At 45.5% G+C, this 25,988-nt stretch overlaps 2 protein-coding genes across 2 annotated transcripts in view; both read right to left on the reverse strand.

Annotated features, from left to right (window-relative positions):
* aldocb (aldolase C, fructose-bisphosphate, b) overlaps positions 1–13,128 on the reverse strand; it is a 29,256-nt gene extending 16,128 nt beyond the window's left edge. The window contains exons 1-3 of the mRNA XM_084338369.1: positions 12,999–13,128; positions 4,277–4,389; positions 1,745–1,956 (exon numbers count right to left, since the gene is read on the reverse strand). Of these exons, the coding sequence (XP_084194495.1) occupies positions 1,745–1,956; positions 4,277–4,388 (324 nt within the window). The 5' untranslated portion in view covers position 4,389; positions 12,999–13,128. The remainder of the gene's footprint in view (positions 1–1,744; positions 1,957–4,276; positions 4,390–12,998) is intronic.
* Positions 13,129–22,263: 9,135 nt separating this feature from the next.
* Positions 22,264–25,988, reverse strand: part of LOC311233915 (ribosomal protein S6 kinase-related protein-like) — a gene marked incomplete at both ends in the record, with an annotated part of 105,570 nt that continues 101,845 nt past the window's right edge. Inside the window, one exon of the mRNA XM_084338371.1 lies at positions 22,264–22,497. Coding sequence (XP_084194497.1) covers positions 22,264–22,497 — 234 coding nt within the window. The remainder of the gene's footprint in view (positions 22,498–25,988) is intronic.

A 25,988-nucleotide genomic window follows, 5' to 3' on the forward strand; every position in this document is an offset into this window, starting at 1 on the left:
TGTAGTGTCTGTAGTGTCTGTAGTGTCTGTAGTGTCTAGTGTCTGTAGTGTCTGTAGTGTCTGTAGTGTCTAGTGTCTGTAGTGTCTGTAGTGTCTGTAGTGTCTAGTGTCTGTAGTGTCTGTAGTGTCTGTAGTGTCTGTAGTGTCTGTAGTTGTAGTGTCTGTAGTGTCTGTAGTGTCTGTAGTGTCTAGTGTCTGTAGTGTCTGTAGTGTCTGTAGTGTCTAGTGTCTGTAGTGTCTGTAGTGTCTGTAGCGTCTGTAGTGTCTGTAGCGTCTGTAGTGTCTGTAGCGTCTGTAGTGTCTGTAGTGTCTAGTGTCTGTAGTGTCTAGTGTCTGTAGTGTCTGTAGTGTCTAGTGTCTGTAGTGTCTGTAGTGTCTGTAGTGTCTGTAGTGTCTGTAGTGTCTGTAGTGTCTAGTGTCTGTAGTGTCTGTAGTGTCTGTAGTGTCTGTAGTGTCTGTAGCGTCTGTAGCGTCTGTAGCGTCTGTAGTGTCTGTAGTGTCTGTAGTGTCTGTAGTGTCTGTAGTGTCTGTAGTGTCTAGTGTCTGTAGTGTCTGTAGTGTCTGTAGTGTCTGTAGTGTCTGTAGTGTCTGTAGTGTCTGTAGTGTCTGTAGTGTCTAGTGTCTGTAGTGTCTGTAGTGTCTGTAGTGTCTAGTGTCTGTAGTGTCTGTAGTGTCTGTAGTGTCTGTAGTGTCTGTAGTGTCTGTAGTGTCTGTAGTGTCTGTAGTGTCTCTAGTGTCTGTAGTGTCTGTAGTGTCTAGTGTCTGTAGTGTCTGTAGTGTCTGTAGTGTCTGTAGTGTCTGTAGTGTCTAGTGTCTGTAGTGTCTGTAGCGTCTGTAGTGTCTGTAGTGTCTGTAGTGTCTAGTGTCTGTAGTGTCTGTAGCGTCTGTAGCGTCTGTAGTGTCTAGTGTCTGTAGTGTCTGTAGCGTCTGTAGTGTCTGTAGTGTCTGTAGTGTCTGTAGTGTCTGTAGTGTCTAGTGTCTGTAGTGTCTGTAGTGTCTGTAGTGTCTGTAGTGTCTAGTGTCTGTAGTGTCTGTAGTGTCTGTAGTGTCTGTAGTGTCTGTCTGTAGTGTCTGTAGTGTCTGTAGTGTCTGTAGTGTCTGTAGTGTCTGTAGTGTCTAGTGTCTGTAGTGTCTGTAGTGTCTGTAGTGTCTAGTGTCTGTAGTGTCTGTAGTGTCTGTAGTGTCTGTAGTGTCTGTAGTGTCTCTAGTGTCTGTAGTGTCTGTAGTGTCTAGTGTCTGTAGTGTCTGTAGTGTCTGTAGTGTCTGTAGTGTCTGTAGTGTCTAGTGTCTGTAGTGTCTGTAGCGTCTGTAGTGTCTGTAGTGTCTGTAGTGTCTGTAGTGTCTAGTGTCTGTAGTGTCTCTAGTGTCTGTAGTGTCTGTAGTGTCTGTAGTGTCTGTAGCGTCTAGTGTCTGTAGCGTCTAGTGTCTGTAGTGTCTGTAGTGTCTGTAGCGTCTGTAGTGTCTGTAGTGTCTGTAGTGTCTGTAGTGTCTGTAGTGTCTAGTGTCTGTAGTGTCTGTAGCGTCTCTAGTGTCTGTAGTGTCTGTAGTGTCTGTAGTGTCTGTAGCGTCTGTAGTGTCTGTAGTGTCTGTAGTGTCTGTAGTGTCTGTAGTGTCTGTAGTGTCTGTAGTGTCTGTAGTGTCTGTAGTGTCTGTAGCGTTGTCTGTAGCGTTGTCTGTAGCGTGTAGTGTCTGTAGTGTCTGTAGTGTCTGTAGTGTCTGTAGCGTTGTCTGTAGCGCTGTCTACCTTGATTCCTACGACCATGTCGCGGTCCTTGATGAGCTGGGCGAAGGAGACCCCGTCGTCCGTGTTCTGGTAGAGCGTCTCGTGGAAGAAGATCACGCCTCCGATGCAGCTGTCCATCCTCTCGTCGGACGTGAACAGCAGCTGGCGGTAGCGCCGGCGGTTCTCCTCCGTGTTCTCCACGCCGATGGGGCTGAAGCGCTTCGACATACTGCCTGGAAACACACAATACACCGTACCGTAGGGGGCGGCCTTAGCCGCGTTCCACCCGTTTCAAAATGAACGCTAACCCCGCTGGCAGGGCCCCCGGAATGACAAAGCGTTTTGGTTTTTGGTAGGGATGCTCGATATTGGCTTTTTTTTACTGATACCGATATACCGATATTGTCCAACTCTTAATTTCCGATACCGATATCAACCGATATCGATATATGCAAAAAAAAAAAAAAAAATTCAGGTAATTAACATTACATATCTCTTGTTGTGGAATTAACACAACATTATGCATACTTTTGACAATAAATAAATTCAGAATTTGTTCTTACTTGCTTGCCTGGGTAAATAAAGGTTATAGAAATGTAAAAAAAAAAGAAATTAAAAAAAAAAATTTGAAAACAGATACCGATATTTTCCGATATCACATTTTAATGCAGATATCGGCCGATAATATCGGTAGGCCGATAATATCGGACATCCCTAGTTTTTGGTAATCGAAAAGAAACAGAGGGGGATATCGAGTGAAAAATATGTGATGTAAAAAATAGAAAGAGTTTCTTTGATAAAAGTTCTAGGGGTAGATATTGACCAGAAATTAACATGGAAACAACATGTTAAAGGGGAACTATCTTATAAATGGCCTTTTTGAGTGTTTAGCATTGTTTCCTAGCTATGTGAACTTATATTAATATGATCTATGTCTCAAAATTCTCATATTGGCGCATTCTTCCAATTCTCCTCTCACAATATTCACCCTCACTGAACTGAGTCATTTGAAAATGTGCGCGATATGTGATGTCAGAGAGACACCGCTGCATGTTAATGTTCAGGGGGGCCGGCCCGGCGCAGTGGTTTAGGAGCCCAGGCTCAAAACAGCTCGAGATCTTGAGGTAGAAAAATGCTGTTTTTGAGGACTTGATTAGAAATACAAAACAATGAATAAAAAAAATATATATATTACAGAGGTGTTTCATAGACTCACAGGAATTGTGTAAAAGTGCCCAAATAGTGAAAGAAATAGTAAAATAGTTCCCCTTTAACTATATTCAAGGGAAAATGTCGAAGTCAGTAGCAATATTGTATAAATGTAAGGATATATTAAACTACAAAGCCTTGCACATCATTTACTGCTCACTTATACTTCCTTACATATCTTACTGTGTGGAAGTATGGGGGTCGACATTTAAAAAGACAGTAAATCCAATAGTCTTACTGGATTTGTGTGGTCATAGTATACTAAATTTTTTTTTTAACCGCGACGGGCATATGGTAATAGGGAGGATATAAAGCATGTTAAAGACGCACTTATTGGACGCGTTGCTCGCGGAGTTTACATAGAAACAGCGCGACTCCCAAGAAGAGTTATCAACACAGGCTGTAGAACGCAGGGCTGAAGAGATTAAACTACAGTGTGGTACTGCTCCACACGTTCCTGCAGCGGGAGCGTTATGTGACTGTAGCCGCGTTTTGAATACGTCATCACAACAACGCGTTAGGTACAATTCGCACTGTTGGATCTCACGTGAATCGATACTCTGTAGTACCGACGTGTTTCGGTAGGTACCTTTTAAAAGTACCGAATTCGGTACCCATCCCTAGTCATCACGTTGTAATTTTTCGGCTGATTATCTAATCATCCTGAAATCAACGCTAGATTATCATTATTATATCTCGTCGTGCATACATGAAATGGCCATCGTACCCCCCCCCCCCCCACCGCAGTCAACGGTAATAAGCACATACACCTACACACAGATAGCTTTGATCGCGGTAGAAATAAATAGCAGATCAAGGCAAGGTTTCATATATAGTCGTTACCTTGTCTCTGATGTAACAATCCAATGATCTGATCGCCATTCCAGTTATCCACAGCGATCATGTCCCCGACATTACCGAGCGTTACACACGGACAGGCGGGCGGGGTTAATATTCCATGGCGTCCGTGTAAGCCCCTGGCTCGCCTGAGTATTTAAACCCCGCCCGCACCGCTCAGAACGGCTCATAAAACACACCAGCCCATTTACAATGGGATTCAATAGCTCCGCAAGGCAGTAGAGGGCGGTGTTGACCGTCTGCCAGCTCAGACACATTCACCGGGGTATACAGAGGCTGCAGACATGAATTATGAATAGATATAGCGAATAAACGAAATAACGATAAACGAAATAAATGAGTTAACTCGTTTTTGGCAATATTCGCATGGCGGGCAATAACGAGTATACTTGTTTTTGGCTATTATTGTGTTAAGTGTCTATTTTTTATAATTTTGTCATTATTAAAGACAGACAGACAGACAAAGAGACAGACACACACACATACCGGTGGATTCATCGGCTGCCAGGATGCCTTTCCCTGGAGCCACAATCCTCTCAGCGATGTCCTGAAGCTCTTTCTTCTGCTCCGGAGTGAACGCAGGATACTGGTGAGTCATACTGAGAGAGAGAGAGAGAGAGAGAGAGAGAGAGAGAAATGGAGAGAGAGAGAGAGAGAGAGAGACAGATAAATGGAGAGAGAGAGAGAGAGAGAAATGGAGGGACAGACAGAGAGAGAGACAGAAATTGACACAGACAGACAGACAGACAGACCGACAGAGAGGGGGAGAGAGAGAGAGAGAGAGACAGATAAATGGAGAGAGAGAGAGAGAGAGAGAGAGAGAGAGAGAGAGACAGATAAATGGAGAGAGAGAGAGAGAGAGAGAGAGAGAGAGACAGAGAAATGGAGGGACAGACAGAGAGAGAGAGAGAGAGAGACAGAAATTGACACAGACAGACAGACAGACAGACAGACAGACCGACAGAGAGGGGGGAGAGAGAGAGATAGCGAGGGAGAGAGAGAGACAGAAAATGGAGGGAGACAGACAGAGAGAGAGAGACAGGCAGATAGAGAGGGAGAGAGAGACAGAAATTGAGAGAGACAGAAATGGAGAGAGACAGACAGAGGGGAAGAGAGACAGAGAGATAAAGAGAGAGGGAAGGAGAGACAGACAGAGAGAGAGACAGACAGATCGCGAGGGAGAGAGAGAGAGACAAAGAGGGAGAGAGAGAGAGACAGAGAGATCAAGAGAGAGGGAGGGAGAGAGACAGAGATCAAGAGAGAGGGAGGGAGAGACAGAGATCAAGAGAGAGAGAGGGAGAGAGACAGAGATCAAGAGAGAGGGAGGGAGAGACAGACAGAGAGAGAGACAGACAGATCGCGAGGGAGAGAGAGAGACAGATAGCGAGGGAGGGAGAGAGAGAGAGACAAAGAGGGAGAGAGAGAGACAGAGAGATCAAGAGAGAGGGAGGGAGAGAGACAGAGATCAAGAGAGAGAGAGACAGAGATCAAGAGAGAGAGAGGGAGAGAGACACGCACGCACAGAGAGAGAGATGTTAAAGGATCTTTCCTAATGTATCATGGATAATACAAGATGGCTTCCATAGATTCTTGATGGTGTTGTTTTATATATGAACCACGGCACTGGGTCTAAGTTCTGTCACAGAATTGTCCTTTTTGATCAAATTTCGACCATTCTATGTTGTCGGCAACTTACCAGTGACTTCAAATATGAAACGATGAAAATTCTTAGATATGGACGACGACCCATTCAAAGAGACATTAAGGTCTTGTTCGTCCCAGTCAGCGTCCAGGATGTGAACAGACGTCTCTGAACAGCCTTTGGCCAAACTGACTTGAATGGGGAAAATATCAATGTTGCAAAGTCTACGAGGGTTGTACGTATGGATACAGCGTGTAGAGACACAATACGTTCCCATCATGTTTCTCTCTCAAAGGCCTGTGGAATTAGTAGGAACGACATCACCTTTTAATTGGCCAATCAGCCGTATGCAATTCCTGTCTAGGTGAACAAATATAGGTGTGCTGTAGGGATGCACCGATTCGACTTTTTCAGATCCCGATACAGATACCTGGGTTTGGGTATCGGCCGATACCGATCCGATACCCATTGTTCAAACTTAATTTCTCTTTTTTTTTAATTCAAAGTTTTTTTTTTTTTTATATTAGAATATTTTTTTTTTACGAATTGTAAAGGATCACACGTGTGTTTTTGATTTGTTGTAAACAAAGATAGAAAATAAACTTCATTCATTCATTTAATAAACTGTATGCCTCACTGTGTGGAAGAGACTGGGATCATTATTTTGGGCAAGGCAACATCAGGCTGGACTTAAAACATTACTTTCCTAACTTAGTGAAACTAAATGTAACAAATGAACACATAGATATACATGTACTGAATTGTTATTTCTTATTTTATTTCTTATTATAATATATATAATTTTCTTTTTTTAAGAAATCCGATATTTTCTTCTTTTTCTACCGATACCCGATCCAGCTATTTTAGTGACATCGGCGGCCGATACCAATATCGGCTCGGTGCATCCCTAGTCGTTTGCGTGCCAAATAAAGACTTCCTAAGTCCTGCATTATTCCTAAGACTTCCTAAGTCCTTCCTAGACTCTGTAGCGCTGCGTGGAGAGAACTGGAGGAGGTGTGTGAACCATGTCATCGCAGGATTCTGGAACACGTCTTTGGCTACGTTTAGACGAGCGTTTTGTGAACAGAAACCGCAAAAGTCATCTTGCGGTTTCACTTTTAATTTTACGTTTAGACAAGCGTTTTGGGGTGGAATTCTCCGTGCAGACGAGGCTGTAACGACGGAGCCCCGCTGTCACACGATTGGCGCATATGTCACATGACGTGCTGTGAAGACCCGCCCTACTCTGCCTCTGATTCGCAGACTGTGGATGGGGAATGTGATTGGACCAAAGCAGTCACTCACAGACAGTGGGTCCACTCACGCCGCGGGACAGATTCTTGTGTATTTAACCCTTTCACTGCCACACGACAGCCGGTTGTGTGATAGTAAAGTAAGTAAGTAAGTAAGTATTTATAAAGCACATTTCATACATGTCATGTAGCTCAAAGTGCTGTACACAAATATAGGGTTGACCTTCTGTCGTGTGGCAGTGAAAGGGTTAAAAGTACTGCCAATGTAGCCTTCAGGTGATCTCCGTTGATATAGTCAGACATACTTGCTTTGTTTACGTCTCGGCTACTGGCGCATACCTGCTACCTGTGACGTAAGCAGTACGCGCGACCAGAGCCGTGACAACCCTTTCGTCATCGTTTTAACAGATTTATACGTTTTGATAGTTTAGACGAGAGCGCAAAGCTTTTGCGTTTCTAGGAATTCCACCCTGGAAGGTAGTCTCACTTTTTTGCGGTTTCACCCCGTAGTAAAAACGCTGTTTCCGTATAAACGAAAGGCACATCCGAAAAAAAAAATTTGCGGATTCACCTGCTAGCGTTTCCGTCTAAACGGGGCCTTTAACTCAATGAACAGCAGCAACACTGTCACACTGACGCACACACACACACACACACACACACTGACGCACACACACTGACGCACACACACACACACACACAGTCTTCCTGTTGTCTTCTCTACTGTAAGTAAAACGGTTACGTAAATAATTTGGCCTCCGCCGCACGCATGCCACATGCACACGCCACGTGCACACGCCACGTGCACACTCCAGGCCAGGCCACAGAACTGGCAGACAGCATTATGTAAGCCTCCGCAGGAGGGTGAGGAGGGCCTCCGTATAAACTCTGGTGACAGCTCCTCTCTCTCTCTGTCTCTCTGTCTCCCTCTCTCCCTCTCTCCCTCTCTCCCTCTCTCCCTCTCCCTCTCCCTCTCCCTCTCCCTCTCCCTCTCCCTCTCTCTCTCCTCCCAATCTGTATTCCGAGTGTGTAGACTAACTGGGAGACAACTCATCCTGTGAGAAGTAGTGTGTTTTCTCTCTTCCGTTGACTCATCCTCCTCACAGCATTCTGGGTGCTGCTGCAGGCTGTGAGACACGCCCACTGCGAGACACGCCCACTGCGAGACACGCCCACTGTGAGACACGCCCAGCGCAGAAATTGCTCGAAGGTGTATTGAGGCGGACACAAAATGCCGTGCTCGTGAACCGCCACTAGAGGCAGACTAGGAAGCTCCTAGTGGTCAACAGTGTCAGACTGTGGTTGTACTGGGCAGCTCCTAGTGGTCAACAGTGTCAGACTGTGGTTGTACTGGGCAGCTCCTAGTGGTCAACAGTGGTCAGACTGTGGTTGTACTGGGCAGCTCCTAGTGGTCAACAGTGTCAGACTGTGGTTGTACTGGGCAGCTCCTAGTGGTCAACAGTGTCAGACTGTGGTTGTACTGGGCAGCTCCTAGTGGTCAACAGTGTCAGACTGTGGTTGTACTGGGCAGCTCCTAGTGGTCAACAGTGTCAGACTGTGGTTGTACTGGGCAGCTCCTAGTGGTCAACAGTGTCAGACTGTGGTTGTACTGGGCAGCTCCTAGTGGTCAACAGTGTCAGACTGTGGTTGTACTGGGCAGCTCCTAGTGGTCAACAGTGTCAGACTGTGGTTGTACTGGGCAGCTCCTAGTGGTCAACAGTGTCAGACTGTGGTTGTACTAGGCAGCTCCTAGTGGTCAACAGTGTCAGACTGTGGTTGTACTGGGCAGCTCCTAGTGGTCAACAGTGTCAGACTGTGGTTGTACTGGGCAGCTCCTAGTGGTCAACAGTGTCAGCCTGTGGTTGTACTGGGCAGCTCCTAGTGGTCAACAGTGTCAGACTGTGGTTGTACTGGGCAGCTCCTAGCGGTCAACAGTGTCAGACTGTGGTTGTACTGGGCAGCTCCTAGCGGTCAACAGTGTCAGACTGTGGATCATCTGATTATAAAAAAATATTTTAAATACTAGAGTAGCCATAATGATGTAACTGCAGAATACCAGTGAATTAAAAAATAAATCATGACGTTGGGCATATACAGGAAGTATTGAAAGCAATCAGAATGCGACACCCGAGACCTTTATTCTTTACCCAATCAGAATGGACTCGAAGCTGAATAACAAGAGAGCCTGGAGGGGACAGACTTTCTGCACTGCGACATCAGAGATGCAACAGATAACCCCTCCTCAACCCCTCCTCAACCCCTCCTCCTGCCCCCCTCCTCCACCTCCTCCTCCCCTACCTCCCCCTCCTCCTCCTCCTCCTCCCCCACCTCCTCTCCTCCTCCCCTCTCCCTCCACCACCTCCTCCTCCTCCTCCTCCTCCACTTCCTCCTCCTCCCTCCCCCTCCTGCCCCCCCCCCTCCTCCACCTCCTCCTCCTCCTCCTCCTCTCCTCCACCACCTCCTCCTCCTCCACCACCTCCTCTCCTCCTCTGCTCCTCCTCCAGAGAGACCTGCCACCTGCACCGTTCTGTCTTTATAGGACCACGAGAGAAGGGCAGGAATATAGCACTTTAGTAAAGGTCTGGTAAGAATATGATAAATCAATGTGTGCATGTGATTCTCCTCCTTGACGGCCCAGGCGGCCTTGTCTCAGACTAATGGCATTCATTAAACATGAATTAAAGGGGAATGCCGCACCTTTTTAAGAATTCACATTATGTTCTCCCCCCCCCCCGAGCCCCAGGACAGGTCGGTCGGTCGGTCGGTCGGTATTTGTGAACCAACACGCGCCGCTCTCTAGAAGTCAGGGGGGAGAGAACCCTCCACTCTGATGCCACTGGGATGTCAAATCTGGGCCCCGCGCCATATATAAATTGTAAAGCGCTTTGGATAAAAGCGCTATATAAAAAAGCAGCCATTTACCATCCATATTATAGACAATGAATGGCGATCTGACTTTACGAGGCCATAATATAATCTTTGAGTGGAGCTCTTATACCCCCGAATGAGGTTTTAATTCTGGTTCACTCACACCTTCTAGTTCTAGCCATGCTAGAATATAATAAACCTCAAAGAGCTCACACTGATATTTTACGGCCTCGTGTAAAAAAAAAAAAACAGCTATGGAGCAGCAGCCCCAGGTTTTACATCCCAGTTACGTCATCGATCGGAGGGTTTCTCTCTCTCTCTGCCGTCTATAGCTCCAGGAGAGAGTAATGCATGTTCACAAATACCGACTGAACTGTCCTGGGGCACGGAGGAGAACATATATGAATTTAACGTTAAAAACGGCATTCACATTTAGCTCTAGTTTATCTCTGCTGAGCCTTCCTGATACAACCAGATCTCTATAGAATGAGGGCCTGTGTCCACAGCCAGCTTTTTCATGAGTCGTCAGCTCCTTTCTGTCATTCATTTCTATGCTAAAGACGCAACAGGTGCGCTCCTTTTCCCAGCGCCGCGCCTCGCGGTTTTAGCGCTCTCGGCGGCCAGCGTGTTTGGGGGGGCGGAGTGCTCCCAGGCAGCGCATAAAGTTGAAAATAGTTCAACTTTGAGAGGAGCGCCGCTCGTCAAGGTAACTTTTTTCGACCGACCACATAGGCGATATGTTAATTATTGTTTCCATGCCCCCTTGCAAACATTTCTTGTAAACAACAAAACCAGACAAAGACACAGAATTACCCAGCACTTCTGACTGTCAAAAGCACAATCATATCTTTCAAAAACAAAAACAAATAATCGAGCAAGTTCAACGGTATGGGCTACATCAAATTATTTCGCCATCGACACACACTGCAAATTATTCCATCCATCATTCCAACCAAAATACACAAGAAATGGCAGATGAGAGGCTATAATTGTTGCGGTGTCGGACAATCAAGTCAAATTACGCTCCCGGCGCTCTGGAAAAACGCTCTGGAAACGCTCTGGGCGTGGTGCATATTTTTTGGATTTTCAAAGCGGTCCGCCTTTAAAAAACCGCTATCTGTGGACACGGCACCTAAGAGAAGAGGTCAAGCCTGAAGGTAATACAACAGTATGTATTACAGTATGTTATTACAGTATGTATTACAGTACGCATGAAGGCCGTTCTTCTTTTCTACTAGTGTGCGTTGCAGCCATGGACTCACTCAAATTCATGGTGGTTCATATTTTGCCGGCATTATAAAACGTACAAAAGATTCGGAGTATATATACAGGCTATTCAAATGCCAAAGCATAACAGAACAGAAGGCACGAGCCAAACCGAAGCCTACGACGTGGGTCTAGTCTACGTGTTGTGTGTGTCGTGTCGTGTGTGCGTGTGCGTGTGCGTGTTGTGTGCGTGTGTCGTTGAGACCTCTGGAGAGCAGGGGACACGATGTCCTCACAGCCAGGATGCTGGTGGTGGCGATGATGGCATTAATAATACACCTGTTGTTGTTAACCCTTTCACTGCCACACACTACAGAAGGTTAACCCTTTACTAAAAGGGTTAATTAAACCTTCTGTAGTGCGACAGTGAAAGGGTTAACAGGTCTCCTCCCGCACGTCCGCCGTTTTTATATTTGGATGCTCTGGTCTCTCAGCCGCTAAGAGGATCAGCCTCGCATGCCTGCCCTGCGCACACACTACACACACAGGCACACACACACGCAAGCGCGCACACACACACACACAGGCACGCACACACACACACACACAGGCACACACACACGCAAGCGCGCGCACACACACACACAGGCACACACACACGCAAGCGCGCACACACACACACACAGGCACACACACACGCAAGCGCGCACACACGCACACACACACAGGCACACACACAGGCACGCACACACACTACACACTACACACAGCTATTCTCTCATGATGGACTGCGATTCATACAATTATTATGAGTTTAGGAATTTGGCAACTTAATTGGTTGGCTGATGGTAGGTTTAGCGTTTAGCGCCCATGGCACGACCAAAGATATCTATAATAATAACAATAATAATAATGATAACACGACGGGCACGACGAGTCCTCCATCCATCCATCACAGTACTGTCTATATGAAATTGAAAATGGGGGACCCTGATGTAAACTAGACGAAAGTCTTTCTCTGGTCTGCATCCCCTTAACAATTGTGTGTATTGAGCCGTACTGTATTGTACCCATTCTGCAATATGTTAATAAAGTTTTCAATCAATCAATCAAACACACAGCACCAGGTCTACGTGCCACGGAGCAGGGACCCACCCACGTGACCCATCCCCTCCATCTCTATAGAAACTATATCCCACCATCACACGGTCTCTCCAGATGAATAAACGCAGCTTTAATTAAACACGTGACGCACACAACAACAACAAGTATAGATGGATCACGACATGATGGAAGCGTGAAATAGATGAGTAAGGGATAATGTATGGCTACGAGGTCATTGTCGCAAAATAATTGACCGACACGGAGTTTACAATACCGAGGCGCCTCGCCGAGGTGTTTTAAACGTCAGTGAAGGTCAATTATTTTGCGATGATGACCGAGTATAGCTATACATTATCCCGCTTATTACATGGCTAACTTACTAACAATATACCTAATTCATTTGACAAATCGCAGTTGTTCTGTGGCTCTGTCAGCCCAAATAAAGTGATTATTATTATCGCGGGCAGCCCGACAGGTGTGTCCGATTGGCTGCACTGAAACTGTGTGTCTGATTGGGGCTTGATTGCTCCAGCTGCGAAAAACAATAATCACCGGGTGGTTATCGAAAAATAATTCACCGCTGTCGGGGGCTATTGACCAATCACAAGCAAGCATTTCGGCGAATGTGAAAACGCCATGTAATAATGATGAATAATAACACGAATAATGATTATTATAGTTTCCTCCGTCGCTGCTGCTGCGTCGGTCGGTAACGTTAACGGGGCCACACACTGCGCACACGCACGGGGGACGTTCATTGGAAATAACATTTAATAGCCACATTGATCAACTGAAACACAGCAGGTAATAAGGCTCGGGGATAAAAAATAGCAGCATCAACCTTCTCTTCATATTCTGCATCTTCCTTTCTCTTTTTCCTTCTCTCTCCCTTATGTATTGCCGTCCTTGTGTACTATTGCTGCTACTGTCATTTTGTATTTGTATTATAATGTATGCATGTACATAACCTTGTTTTTGTTACAGCCTCCCCCCTTCCCACAAAAGGCTAAAGTTGCTTTTGTATAAGAATTTCTTAATTGCTTGCCTGGATAAATAAAGGTAAAATAAAATCAACAACGAATAAAAGGATGGTTAATTAAAGGCTGACGTCGTGTCTAAAGTGCCTCCTGCTCACCTGTTGTCGGTAGATGGGGTGCTCGCAGAGAGAGGTGCTGTGGTCTCAGAGGATGCTCGGTCTGTTCTGCTTCTGTTCTGCTGCTGCAGCGCAACGTGACTCTTCAGAACACACCACCCGAGGGCGGGGCCTAGCGTCATCATGACGTCACCCGGGGCCGGGCATACAACCTAGCGTCATCGTGACGTCGTTTGATTGACACGCGATAGTCAATGAGCATGCGCGGTTGGAGCCAGGGGGGGGGGGGGGGAGGGGGGCCCTATCTTATTAGAATCATGGCATGGCTGCATCATGACGATGCATCTTTGGAGAAAATAGGAAAACAACCAAATCCTTCTTTATACTTTTATAGTACAGTACAGTAAAAGTATAGTACTTTTATAGTAATACAAAAACAGTACTGTATTTGTAAATCTGGTATGTCATAAATGTATAGATGTAGCAGTACTGTATCTCTCACCGAGTAAGTGAGGAAACGATAAGAGTTGTGGTATTTCACCGGCAGCCGAGGCCTCCCACTTATTCTACACCTCTCATGTCTCTTCACAGACGAGAGTTATGACGAACCATAAGAGGTTTGTCATATAAAGGAAGTCAACACATGAGAGTTCAATTTAACAAAGACGATTTATTTATTTAATCCTATCTAAAAACAATAATTGATTAAACAACAAAAGCACAATGACATAAACAAATAGGTATGTATCAGAATGGATAAGGATCCCAAGATGGTCCACGTGGTGGCTGATACAACCTGTGGTGTCTGAAGTGGGAAAGCAGATGGGAGACGCAGACAGAAGGGTTAGACAAGGGGAACATATATATACTGTGTGTGCAGGCAGCTCTCTGCACTGCACAGGTGAGGGTCATTGGGTTAACGACCTGCCCACTCCACCATGCTCTCTGAGGCCATGTCCTCACGTACATGGATCTTTTGCCAAACGGATATTCTCAGGCTCCGTTTAAAATAAAATCCCCGTCCACACCACAGTCCAGACACAAACACATAAACGCATATGAATTGCTCCAACAAGCATGCGGGCCAGCAGGTGGCGATAAGCAATATCCTAATACCATGGTGGTATACGAGCGGTCAGGACGACAGAGAAATGATTGGTTCACCCAGCCCACTTCACTACTCCTAGCATTTCCATTGGCTATATTGACATACATACAGTAGATAATAAATAGATAGATATAGCGGTGGATTAGATGCAGTCCAGAGGAAACAACCAATCTAGATATGTCACGATTTAATGCTTTACTTCTGCGCACTGGGCGACGGAGAGATAGGCTTGTTCAAGATGGGATAGGCGGACGCAGATCTGCGCAGGTTTGACTACTGCCTCGCCAAGCGCGTTGCATGACGGTTAGAATGTTGTCCGATTTGCTCTGAAAATCTGGCGAGGCGAGGCGCGGAACTCCCGCGGGAGCGAGCCACAAGCAGCCTTTAGAGCGAGGCGCCACAGTACCTCTCAGCCGGCTGCTCCCGGCTGGGAAGCGACTTGCTACGGTCGCGCAAAGCGCCTATTGGCTCAGAAAAGTTGTCAGTCACCAGCCATGTGACAGCCAGGGAGTTATGAGACGTTTGATTGATTGAAAACTTTATTATGTTATGCGTTATCATCATATCATCATGAATGAATGAATGAATGAATGAATGAAAACTTTATTAACAGATTGCAGAATGGGTACAGTACAGTACAGCTCAATACATACAATTGTTAAGGGGATGCAGACCAGAGAAAGACTTTCGTCTTGTTTACATCAGGGTCCCCCATTTTCAATTCATCGTAAAAATGATCATGATAAACTTCAAGCTGTCAGACACACACACACACACATGCGTCGTCTGTTTTGCCTCAATACTGTATATATAATTCTGTTTTGCCTCAATATACACAGTATACATATATATATTGATGCAAAACAGAATTATTCAGCAGTGTGTTGTGTGTGCGTGCGGCCAGGAGCGCGCAACAAGATGGTATATATTATGGTATATATGAATAGTATATTCCACTATAGCAGTATATGGTGTGCTGTACATTTGAATCTGATCTAATTTTGCACACGGCCATCGCATTATAATGAGCTGGACAGGTGTGTAATGTGTGTGTGGTGACGTGAAAGCGTATCTGCCGCACGAGACTAGGCGAGGGGCTCTCGTGAAATCGGCAGTGTCCGCCCTCTTAACTCCTCCCCCGGCTTCACTCGGCTACTCTCGTCTACTAGTCGAGGCAAACCGAAATCCATCTTGAACAAGCCAATGTCAATTGTATTCAACGGATTCTGAGACTAAATATGGCGAGTCCTTATCGCAAACTATATATATACTAATTACAACAAGACATTCATTAATTGCATTGTACTGTTCACGTGCCGTCGCATATATAAGTAAGGATAGTTTGAATGACATTTCAGCACCAGGCGCTGTCCATCTTATTGCCTCCGTGCGCTTCAAGGCTACGGGCGCCTATTGTATTGCCATGGACGGAACAACAGTCTGAGCATGCGTAGTGAGCGGTGGCGTCATCGTTTATCTAGACTATGCGTTTACAGTAGTGGCTGCACGGATCCACTGAACGGATATTTTGGAAAATCTTCACTTTAAAATGCGTTTAAGAAAGTCTCCGTTTATGTCTCTGAAAACACCCTTTACGTGTGGGATGAGAGGCCCAATCGTGGAATAAAATGTGCGTTTGGCAAAAGATCCATATATACGTGAGGACATGGCCTGAGTCAGAAGACTCCCCATTTGCAGGTAGAGTGGGGGTCGTCACACCCTCCCCCTAAAGATAAGGGTTCTACCCTATTACCAAATTATATTTTTATTTACAAACAAGCTAACCCAAATCCCAAATGTAACAATAATACTTTTTCCCAAATTCAAATAAAAATCCCCATTCCCCTCAGCATCCCGCCCCCGCTCTCAGCAACATAGGACCCTAGGTAGCCATTTTAAGAGAGCAGGAGACAGTAGGGAGTGGGGAAGAGACAAAACAAGGGTTACACATTAGATAACAGCACATACCAATACAAATGTCCACAATCCAACACATTTGCCAACAATATATTTTTACAGAGCTAATTAAAGCAAACTAAGGGTCATTGGTTCAAAAACCTCATAGCCAGAACTCTACAATGTAAAAACCCTGGTATATATCATTTAAACAAACAGCACAATTTTAGGCACACATCATCTCCAACACCCCTGCTGACCGGTCACCCCCCCCCTCACCCTCCCCCCTGCTGACCGGTCACCCTTTCCCTCACCCTCCCGCCTCCGCTCTCTGCAACATAGGATCCTTAGGAAGCAGTCCCCCCCCCCCCACCCAACCTCCTCCAATGTACAGTTTATTTGTCAAATGTATATACTCTCTTTTTTAGACTCTTTTTGTATCACAAACAATACTGTATTTGTAAATCTGGTATGTCATAAATGTATCTAGATGTAGCAGTACTGTCTATCTGTATGTCATGTATGTCATATATGTTATGATGAATTGAAAATGGGGGACCCTGATGTAAACTAGACGAAAGTCTTTCTCTGGTCTGCATCCCCTTAACAATTGTGTGTATTGAGCCGTACTGTATTGTACCCATTCTGCTGCAATCTGTTAATAAACCTTTCAATCAATCAATCAACCCTGTTTGGTACTGAGACTGGCCTCGGGTTTTTCACCACTGGGGGGCAGGAGAGAGGCGAGCAGAGATGGGAGTAGGCTACTAGAGGGATGACGAAGGAAACAGTGCAGCATCATCCCCTGTCAAGAAGTGACCGAACTAAAAACATGCTCTGTATATGTACGGGGCGGACCTAGCACATTTGGCGCCCTAGGCGAGATTCACCATTCTCTAACGTTAGTCTTTCTTTCCTCAATGCTCAATTCTATAAACACTTGACCGATACCCATCAATGCACAGCGCTCTAGCATGTTCTGACTGTGAACACCTAAAGCTGAGGCTCAGACCGACCGACCGTTTTAGATTTTTGGCTCATTTTCCCTTATGTTAGAATTTTTTTTATGTAAAAATAATGGTTGCCGATATAGAGGGGGGCGCGAAAACTGCACAGAAAAAAAAAATAATAATAATAATAATAATAAACATTTTTCTTTTTCTTTTTGGCGCCCCCCTCCGGCGACCGCCTATATCGCCTGTAGGAAGGTCCGCCCCATGTACTACATGCCATTTCCAGAAGTCTCTGTGTAATTACAATGTTCACATTGTAGGACTACCCTGTGGAGCTACCCACAAGCTTGTACTGCCAGTAACATTTTAGTCTAGGTTCTGAAGTACTTGATTGATTTATTGACATTTTTATTTAACAGATTGCAGAATGGGTACAATACAGTACGGCTCAATACACACAATTGTTAAGGGGATGCAGACCAGAGAAAGACTTTCGTGTTGTTTACATCAGGGTCCCCCATTTTCAATTCATCATAACATATACGACATACAGATAGACAGTACTGTTACATCTATACATTTATGACATACCAGATCTACAAATACAGTATTGTTTGTGATACAAGAAGAGTCCAGAAAAGAGAGTATATACATTTGACGTAGAAACTGTACATTGGAGGAGGTTGGGTAGGTGGAGTGGGGGTTTGGGTAGGCGGGGTGGAAACTGTACATTGGAGGTGGTTGGGTGGGTGGAGTGGGGGGGTGTTGGGGGTAACATTACTGCCAGTAATGTTACGATACAGTCTAGGTTCTGAAGAAGAAGAACAAGTCTTTATTTGTCATGCAGATTAACACACACATGCAAGATGGGCGACACACACACACACGTATTGGGTTGCAGATGAAATGTCTCTCTGCGCTTGACCATCCCGTCGTCCTCCCCCCCCCCCCAAGGGCAGCCGGGAGCAGACGAGGGCTGCGGTGTGGGCCGCGCCCCGGGGACCAATCCAAGTGCTCCTGTCCGTCTGCGTCAGGGATGCGACAGCGTTAGCGATCTGTTCTGCATGTTTTTTCCCCCGAGAGCACGGGGAGAGAACATGCAAACTGCACACAGAAGAAAGGCCCGGGAGATACCCCCCCACCTGGGTACCTGGCAACCCGCCAACCTGGTCCCCAAGCGGGAATCGAACCCAGGACCTTCCTGCTGTGAGGCGACAGTGTTAACCACTGTCAGTACTGCCAGTAATGTTACTATATACAGCCTAGGTTCTGTCTGTCTCTCTAAGCTTTACCCAATATATGATACAGTGACACGAGTGAAATTCTGAAACCAGGAATTATGCATCCCATTCCATATCAGTATAATAATAAACATTATGTGTACTGTAACAGGCTTCCATTTCAAACAGGTTCTAGGTTCATATGCACATCTGATTATCTCTCTCTCTCTTTATCTCGCTCGCTCTCTCTCACACACAAAATCAAATACAGCAGACAACTTTCCAATGTGTGTAAACAATTTAATCTTTCCATCTGAGCAACAAGCAGTTAGAAAAATACAGAATAAAACATCTGTCGAGTGATGCAACATTGACTCATAGAAATCTTACAAATAGGATATATTTTTTTTTATATCTTACAAACAAGACAAGCATTTAAGCTCCGGGTCTTATATATAATACGAGGCATTCTGGGTAATACGTGAGGGTAGTAATCACACTCGTAACATCCGGTAGTCAGACAAGTGCGTAGAGGGGTAGTTAGTCCGACACATCACACCCATGTGGAGGCTACACAAGCTGCATAGCATTCTGCAGGTCTGAAGGCTACACAAGCTACAGTGGTTCTCAATGTGGGGTCTGGGGACCCCCAATGGGGCCCTGGAGGGGGATCCAGCAGAATGGAGAATAGTATAATATTTCATAAAATGTCTTCATTGAGGACTACACGAGCTACATAGCCTTCCATGGGTCTGACGTGTCAGACCAAAGTGTACTTACTGGCTGGGATTCACAATAGCATACTATAAAAAACAAAAACACAAATAAACTAGAATGGCACACACAAGAGGTGCCTACACCAGCTGGGTAACGTCAGCTATATTGATTTACCTGGACTATGGTGGAAGGGTGTTTTTCCGCTTCCTACCACACTATGCCGCCAAGCAATTAATATGGCAAGGAATCCTATTCTTATAATGTGATACTTGAATGTTAATTTAGACCATTTTATTTTCAGTTACTAGTAGGGGTGTAAAGGTACACGTATCCGTACCGAACCGTTTCAGTGTGTACCGTACCGTACCGAACGGCTGTGTAGTGTACCGAACGAATACAACGGTATGTTAACCACTAACGACCGCCCACCGGGAGCTGTTTTTTTCCACAATCTAATATAATAATTATTATTATTTTCTTTTTTACAAGTCGATTATTAATTTCAATATAGAATATTCGTCGACAGCCCTACAAGTACAATTAGTTACTGCACACTACATCACCCCTGAGTGGAACATGGAAAGCCAAACTTTCCCTCACTGTACCGAAAAAACCCGTACCGAACCGCAACTTCAAAACCGAGGTACGTACCGTACCATGGTTTTTGTGTACCGTTACACCCCTAGTTGCTAGGCAACAACATCATTGTTTCAAATGAACATCAGGTCCGCCACATTTAAACCTGTGAAGTAACACTCAACCTACGTCCTAAATTTCAGTATATTGGCAAATGATCAAATTAGTTGTAGGACCTTACTGTACAGGGGTTAGGTCGCTCTTTACGAACACGTACAAACTTAGGCTACTAACTGAAAGCAAGGTCTGGTGTCTTCAGGAACAATACAATGTGTGGACAGATATAACTGGTCTGTAGCACCCATCTCATCCACACTGTCACCCATCTCATCCACACTGTCACCATCTCATCCACACTGTCACCATCTCATCCACACTGTCACCCATCTCATCCACACTGTCACCATCTCATCCACACTGTCACCATCTCATCCACACTGTCACCATCTCATCCACACTGTCACCATCTCATCCACACTGTCACCATCTCATCCACACTGTCACCATCTCATCCACACTGTCACCATCTCATCCACACTGTCACCATCTCATCCACACTGTCACCATCTCATCCACACTGTCACCATCTCATCCACACTGTCACCATCTCATCCACACTGTCACCATCTCATCCACACTGTCACCATCTCATCCACACTGTCACCATCTCATCCACACTGTCACCATCTCATCCACACTGTCACCATCTCATCCACACTGTCACCATCTCATCCACACTGTCACCATCTCATCCACACTGTCACCATCTCATCCACACTGTCACCATCTCATCCACACTGTCACCATCTCATCCACACTGTCACCCATCTCATCCACACTGTCACCATCTCATCCACACTGTCACCATCTCATCCACACTGTCACCATCTCATCCATACTCTCAGCCATCTCATCCCCACGGTCACCCATCTCATCCACACTGTCACCATCTCATCCACACTGTCGCCATCTCATCCACACTGTCACCATCTCATCCACACTGTCACCATCTCATCCACACTGTCACCATCTCATCCACACTGTCACCCATCTCATCCACACTGTCACCATCTCATCCACACTGTCACCCATCTCATCCACACTGTCGCCCATCACCCATCTCATCCACACTGTCACCATCTCATCCACACTGTCACCATCTCATCCATACTCTCAGCCATCTCATCCCCACGGTCACCCATCTCATCCACACTGTCACCATCTCATCCACACTGTCACCATCTCATCCACACTGTCACCATCTCATCCACACTGTCACCATCTCATCCACACTGTCACCATCTCATCCACACTGTCACCATCTCATCCACACTGTCACCATCTCATCCACACTGTCACCATCTCATCCACACTGTCACCATCTCATCCACACTGTCACCCATCTCATCCACACTGTCACCATCTCATCCACACTGTCACCATCTCATCCACACTGTCACCATCTCATCCACACTGTCACCATCTCATCCACACTGTCACCCATCTCATCCACACTGTCACCATCTCATCCACACTGTCACCATCTCATCCACACTGTCACCATCTCATCCACACTGTCACCATCTCATCCACACTGTCACCATCTCATCCACACTGTCACCATCTCATCCACACTGTCACCATCTCATCCACACTGTCACCCATCTCATCCATACTCTCAGCCATCATACCGGGTGTTTCCAATGACCAGTGTACGTCACACACGTGTTTATGTGCTCCTGTTTTGAGACACTGAACAACAGCAGCAGTAGAGGTTTCATACCACGGCTAACTGGACGACGGGACAAAACACACGAGACAAGGTGCGCACCATGTGACGGGGCAGGAAAACGACATCGGGTGAATATTAATAAACCTCCCACTGCTGCCAGTAAAACGGCTGTCTTCATAGTATTATTCAATGGCAGACATCTTGGTCGCAAACGCAAACAACAGGCGATTATCATTGAAACGAAGGCCAATCAGCCGTGGCGCCGCCATGTTGTCGGGCAGGAGACGTCAGTGGAATATACTATGAACTGTACCAGTACTGTACTGAACTGTACCAGTGTGTAAATAAACAGAGGCGGCAGCTGGACGTCCCGCTGGCTTAGAGGTCCTGGTTTGGGCTGTGGCGTCTGGGGCTGTGAGGGTCGGCCTGTGCTGACCACCGCCACCATGACGCGGTGTGAGAGGGTGAACACGTGTCATCACTACACATACCTTTAGTGTGATCGTGTGAGTCAACTGGGGCCAAAGCTGTTCCCCCCCCCCCCCCCCCCCCCCCCCGCGCAATGGAATTCTTCTGGAACGTTCTATTCGAGAGGCGACGCCCCTCCCCCCTGCTGCTGGGCCCCACCATGGGACCCTATTTCGGGGCAAGAAATATGAACGGTTGTCAATGGCGAGAATATATATTTTTTTTGGATCCCGTTTGAAATTGTGTGCCATGAATTTGCACATACTGTATATGACGTGTGTCAATTTAAAAGTGTAATTGTCAGCTATAGCTAACGTTACGTTATATAGCATCGGAAGCTAACGATAATGTTAGCTAACTTGCAAGTCAATCAACTTCCTTGCCTTGCAAAATTATCTTTTAAATTGACAAACATTATAATGTGTAATTCATGGCACAACTCAAACAAATCAAAAATGATTTGTCTCTCCATCGACTACTGCAAAATTATTATTATTTTTTTTTTACAAAATAGGGTCCCATGGTGGTTAGCGGAAGAGGGGGGGCTTGGCCTCTCTATAGTGTCGGAGTCTTTTATTTACACAAATATTTCCCTCATCAGACCCCTCTCCATAGGAGGCTTTTGTGGGTGGGCGGGGCCAGGCAGGGGGGCGGAGCCAGGCAGGGGAGCGGGGCCAGACAGGGTGTCTGGCGTGGTGGGGGGGCTCAGCAGTGAGTCAAAATCAAACCCTCGGAGAGGCTGAAGCGACAGGGTCAGGCCGCGCCGTGCTTTGGCCGATCGGTCCGGTCTGTCTTTCAGAGCCAAGATCACCTGGACAGACAGACGCCACAGAGGAAGAAGACTGTTTACTTCATTTAAACCCCAGACGAGCTGAACCACCTTTATTTTCCTATACGTTTATAATAATAATAATAATAAAAAATATATATAAATACAATAAATAATAGTAGTAGTATGATGAGTAATAACATTAGTAGTGGTAGTAGTAGTAGTAGTAGTAGTAGTAGTAGTAGTAGTAGTAGTAATAGTAGCAGCAGCAGCAGTAGTAGTAGTAGTAGTAGTAGTAGTAGTAGTAGTAGCAGTAGTAGTAGTAGTAGTAGTAGTAGTAGTAGTAGTAGTAGCAGTAGTAGCAGTAGTAGTAGTAGTAGTAGTAGTAGCAGTAGCAGTAGCAGTAGTAGTAGTAGTAGTAGTAGTAGTAGTAGCAGTAGCAGCAGCAGCAGTAGTAGCAGTAGTAGTAGTAGTAGCAGTAGTAGTAGTAGTAGTAGTAGTAGTAGTAGCAGTAGCAGCAGCAGCAGTAGTAGTAGCAGCAGCAGCAGTAGTAGTAGCAGTAGTAGTAGTAGTAGTAGTAGTAGTAGTAGTAGTAGTAGTAGCAGTAGCAGCAGCAGCAGCAGCAGTAGTAGTAGTAGCAGTAGCAGTAGCAGTAGTAGTAGTAGTAGTAGTAGTAGTAGTAGTAGTAGTATGGCAAGCCGTTTTAACATTTATTCTCATTTTCTAGCTAGCTGGGTACCTAGCTAGCTCATTCACAAGGACAATTTTGCGAATGAACTAGCTGGGTACCCAACTAGCTCATTCGCAAAGATGACCTAGCTAGCTGGGTACCCAGCTAGTTCAATCACAAAGACACATTCGCGAATGAGCTAGCTCACTACCTAGGTTGCAGATATGTCTTTGCGAATGAGCTAGCTGGGTACCCAGCTAGCTAGGTTGTCCTTGCGAATCAACTAGCTGGGTAGCTAGCTAGCTCATTCGCAAGGACCATTTTGGGAATGAGCTAGTTGGTTAACCAGCTAGCTGATGGTGTTTGGGGGCGGAGGGTGTTTGGGGGTGGACCGGAGGGCTGTTTTGGGGCGGAGCAGAGGGTGTTTGGGGGTGGAGGGTGGTTCTGTCAGCTCATTGGTTGACAGAAATGACCAGGTTTGTAAACAAAAATGATATTTATTAACATAAAGGAAGCACAATATGGTAACTCAAAATGACCAGGTTTGTAAACAAAAATGATATTTATTAACATAAAGGAAGCACAATATGGTAACTCAAGGGTGAGCCAAGGCTTAATGTGTCACAGCAGCACAAACATTCCCCACATTTAACATTCACAAACACTGCATAACGTTAAATGAATGTTATGATGTTATGTTATTATGATGTTATGATGTTATGATGAATTGAAAATGGGGGACCCTGATGTAAACAAGACGAAAGTCTTTCTCTGGTCTGCATCCCCTTAACAATTGTATGTATTGAGCTGTACTGTACTGTACCCATTCTGCAATCTGTTAATAAACTTTTCAATCAATCAATCAATCAATCAATCAATCAATCAATCAATCAATCAATCAATCAAGTCATTGAAATGCAAATACCAGCATCTGCGTCATGTACCACGCCCCTAGACGTCCGCCCCCAGACGTTGCTACTCATCTCAGCTAGTTCATTCGCAGGTTGCGAATGAACTAGCTGGGTACCCAACTAGTTCATTCGCAGGTTGCGAATGAACTAGCTGGGTACCCAACTAGCTCATTCGCAAAGATGACCTAGCTAGCTGGGTACCCAGCTAGCTAATGTGTCTTTGCGAATGAACTAGCTGGGTACCTAGCTAGTTCATTCGCAAGGATCATTTTGCGAATGAACTAGCTGGGTACCCAACTAGTTCATTCGCAAAGATGACCTAGCTAGCTGGGTACCCAGCTAGTTCATTCGCAAGGATCATTTTGCGAATGAGCTAGTTGGGTACCCAACTAGTTCATTCGCAAAGATGACCTAGCTAGCTGGGTACCCAGCTAGTTCATTCGCAAGGATCATTTTGCGAATGAGCTAGTTGGGTACCCAACTAGCTCATTCGCAAAGATGACCTAGCTAGCTGGGTACCTAGCTAGCTCATTCGCAAAGACACATTTGCGAATGAGCTAGCTCACTACCTAGGTTGCAAATGTGTCAGCTAGCTGGGTACCCAGCTAGCTAGGTAGCACGTGTCTTAGCTAGTTAACTAGCCGGCTTTGTCCCATAGGCTTTACACCAAATTTTGCCTCAGCTAGTAGCTAGCTCATTCGCAAAATGGTCCTTGCGAATGAGCTAGCTGGGTACCCAGCTAGCTGACACATTAGCTAGCTGGGTACCCAGCTAGCTCATTCGCAAGGACCATTTTGCGAATGAACTAGCTGGGTACCCAACTAGTTCATTCGCAAAGATGACCTAGCTAGCTGGGTACCCAGCTAGTTCATTCGCAAGGATCATTTTGCGAATGAACTAGCTGGGTACCCAACTAGTTCATTCGCAAAGATGACCTAGCTAGCTGGGTACCCAGCTAGTTCATTCGCAAGGATCATTTTGCGAATGAACTAGCTGGGTACCCAACTAGTTCATTCGCAAAGATGACCTAGCTAGCTGGGTACCCAGCTAGTTCATTCGCAAGGATCATTTTGCGAATGAACTAGCTGGGTACCCAACTAGTTCATTCGCAAAGATGACCTAGCTAGCTGGGTACCCAGCTAGTTCATTCGCAAGGATCATTTTGCGAATGAGCTAGTTGGGTACCCAGCTAGTTCATTCGCAACCTGCGAATGAACTAGTTGGGTACCCAGCTAGTTCATTCGCAACCTGCGAATGAACTAGCTGGGATGAGTAGCAACGTCTGGGGGCGGACGTCTAGGGGCGTGGTACATGACGCAGATGCTGGTATTTGCATTTCAATGACAGAGCGCATTTGATTGGGTCATTCTGAAGTCTGGGGGCGGGGCGGACAGCGGCCGTGGTTCAAGTTTGCAGTTCCGTTCAAATATAGTTGCGTCTCAAGATTCAACGTTACAGTAGTATAGTAGAGAAATGGCTGAAGTTGTTAGAATGTATGGCAATCTGTCTGACAAGGATATGCGAGATTTGTTGATAGAAAACGGAGAATTGAAAATGATTTGAGAGAATATACTTTATTAATCACCAAATGGGGAAATTGATTGCCACCAGACGTATGTAACATACAACACAAACAAAAAAAATATTATAATAGAATACGGCAAAGTGCTTCCAGACAACACATATGGATTAAAGAAATTAAATAACACACTATATATATTCTCAATGGCTTTCTTGCAGGGATGTACAGAAGATTCATTTGAGATGGCAGCGATCTGCCGATACTGTAGAATATTAATACAATAATAACTAACTACTACACAATTAGTATGTACGTTTATTATCTTTGTATTGCATGTTCTTTGCATGTTTTGTGTTCACATCAACCTGCAAAGGGACTAGATGGAAACCGTTTATACAGTAACCATCCACTTAACGTTTTATATTCACTA

The sequence above is a fragment of the Notolepis coatsorum genome, assembly GCF_963971535.1.
Source record: "Notolepis coatsorum genome assembly, contig: SUPER_8_unloc_1, whole genome shotgun sequence".
Lineage (NCBI taxonomy): Eukaryota > Metazoa > Chordata > Actinopteri > Aulopiformes > Paralepididae > Notolepis > Notolepis coatsorum.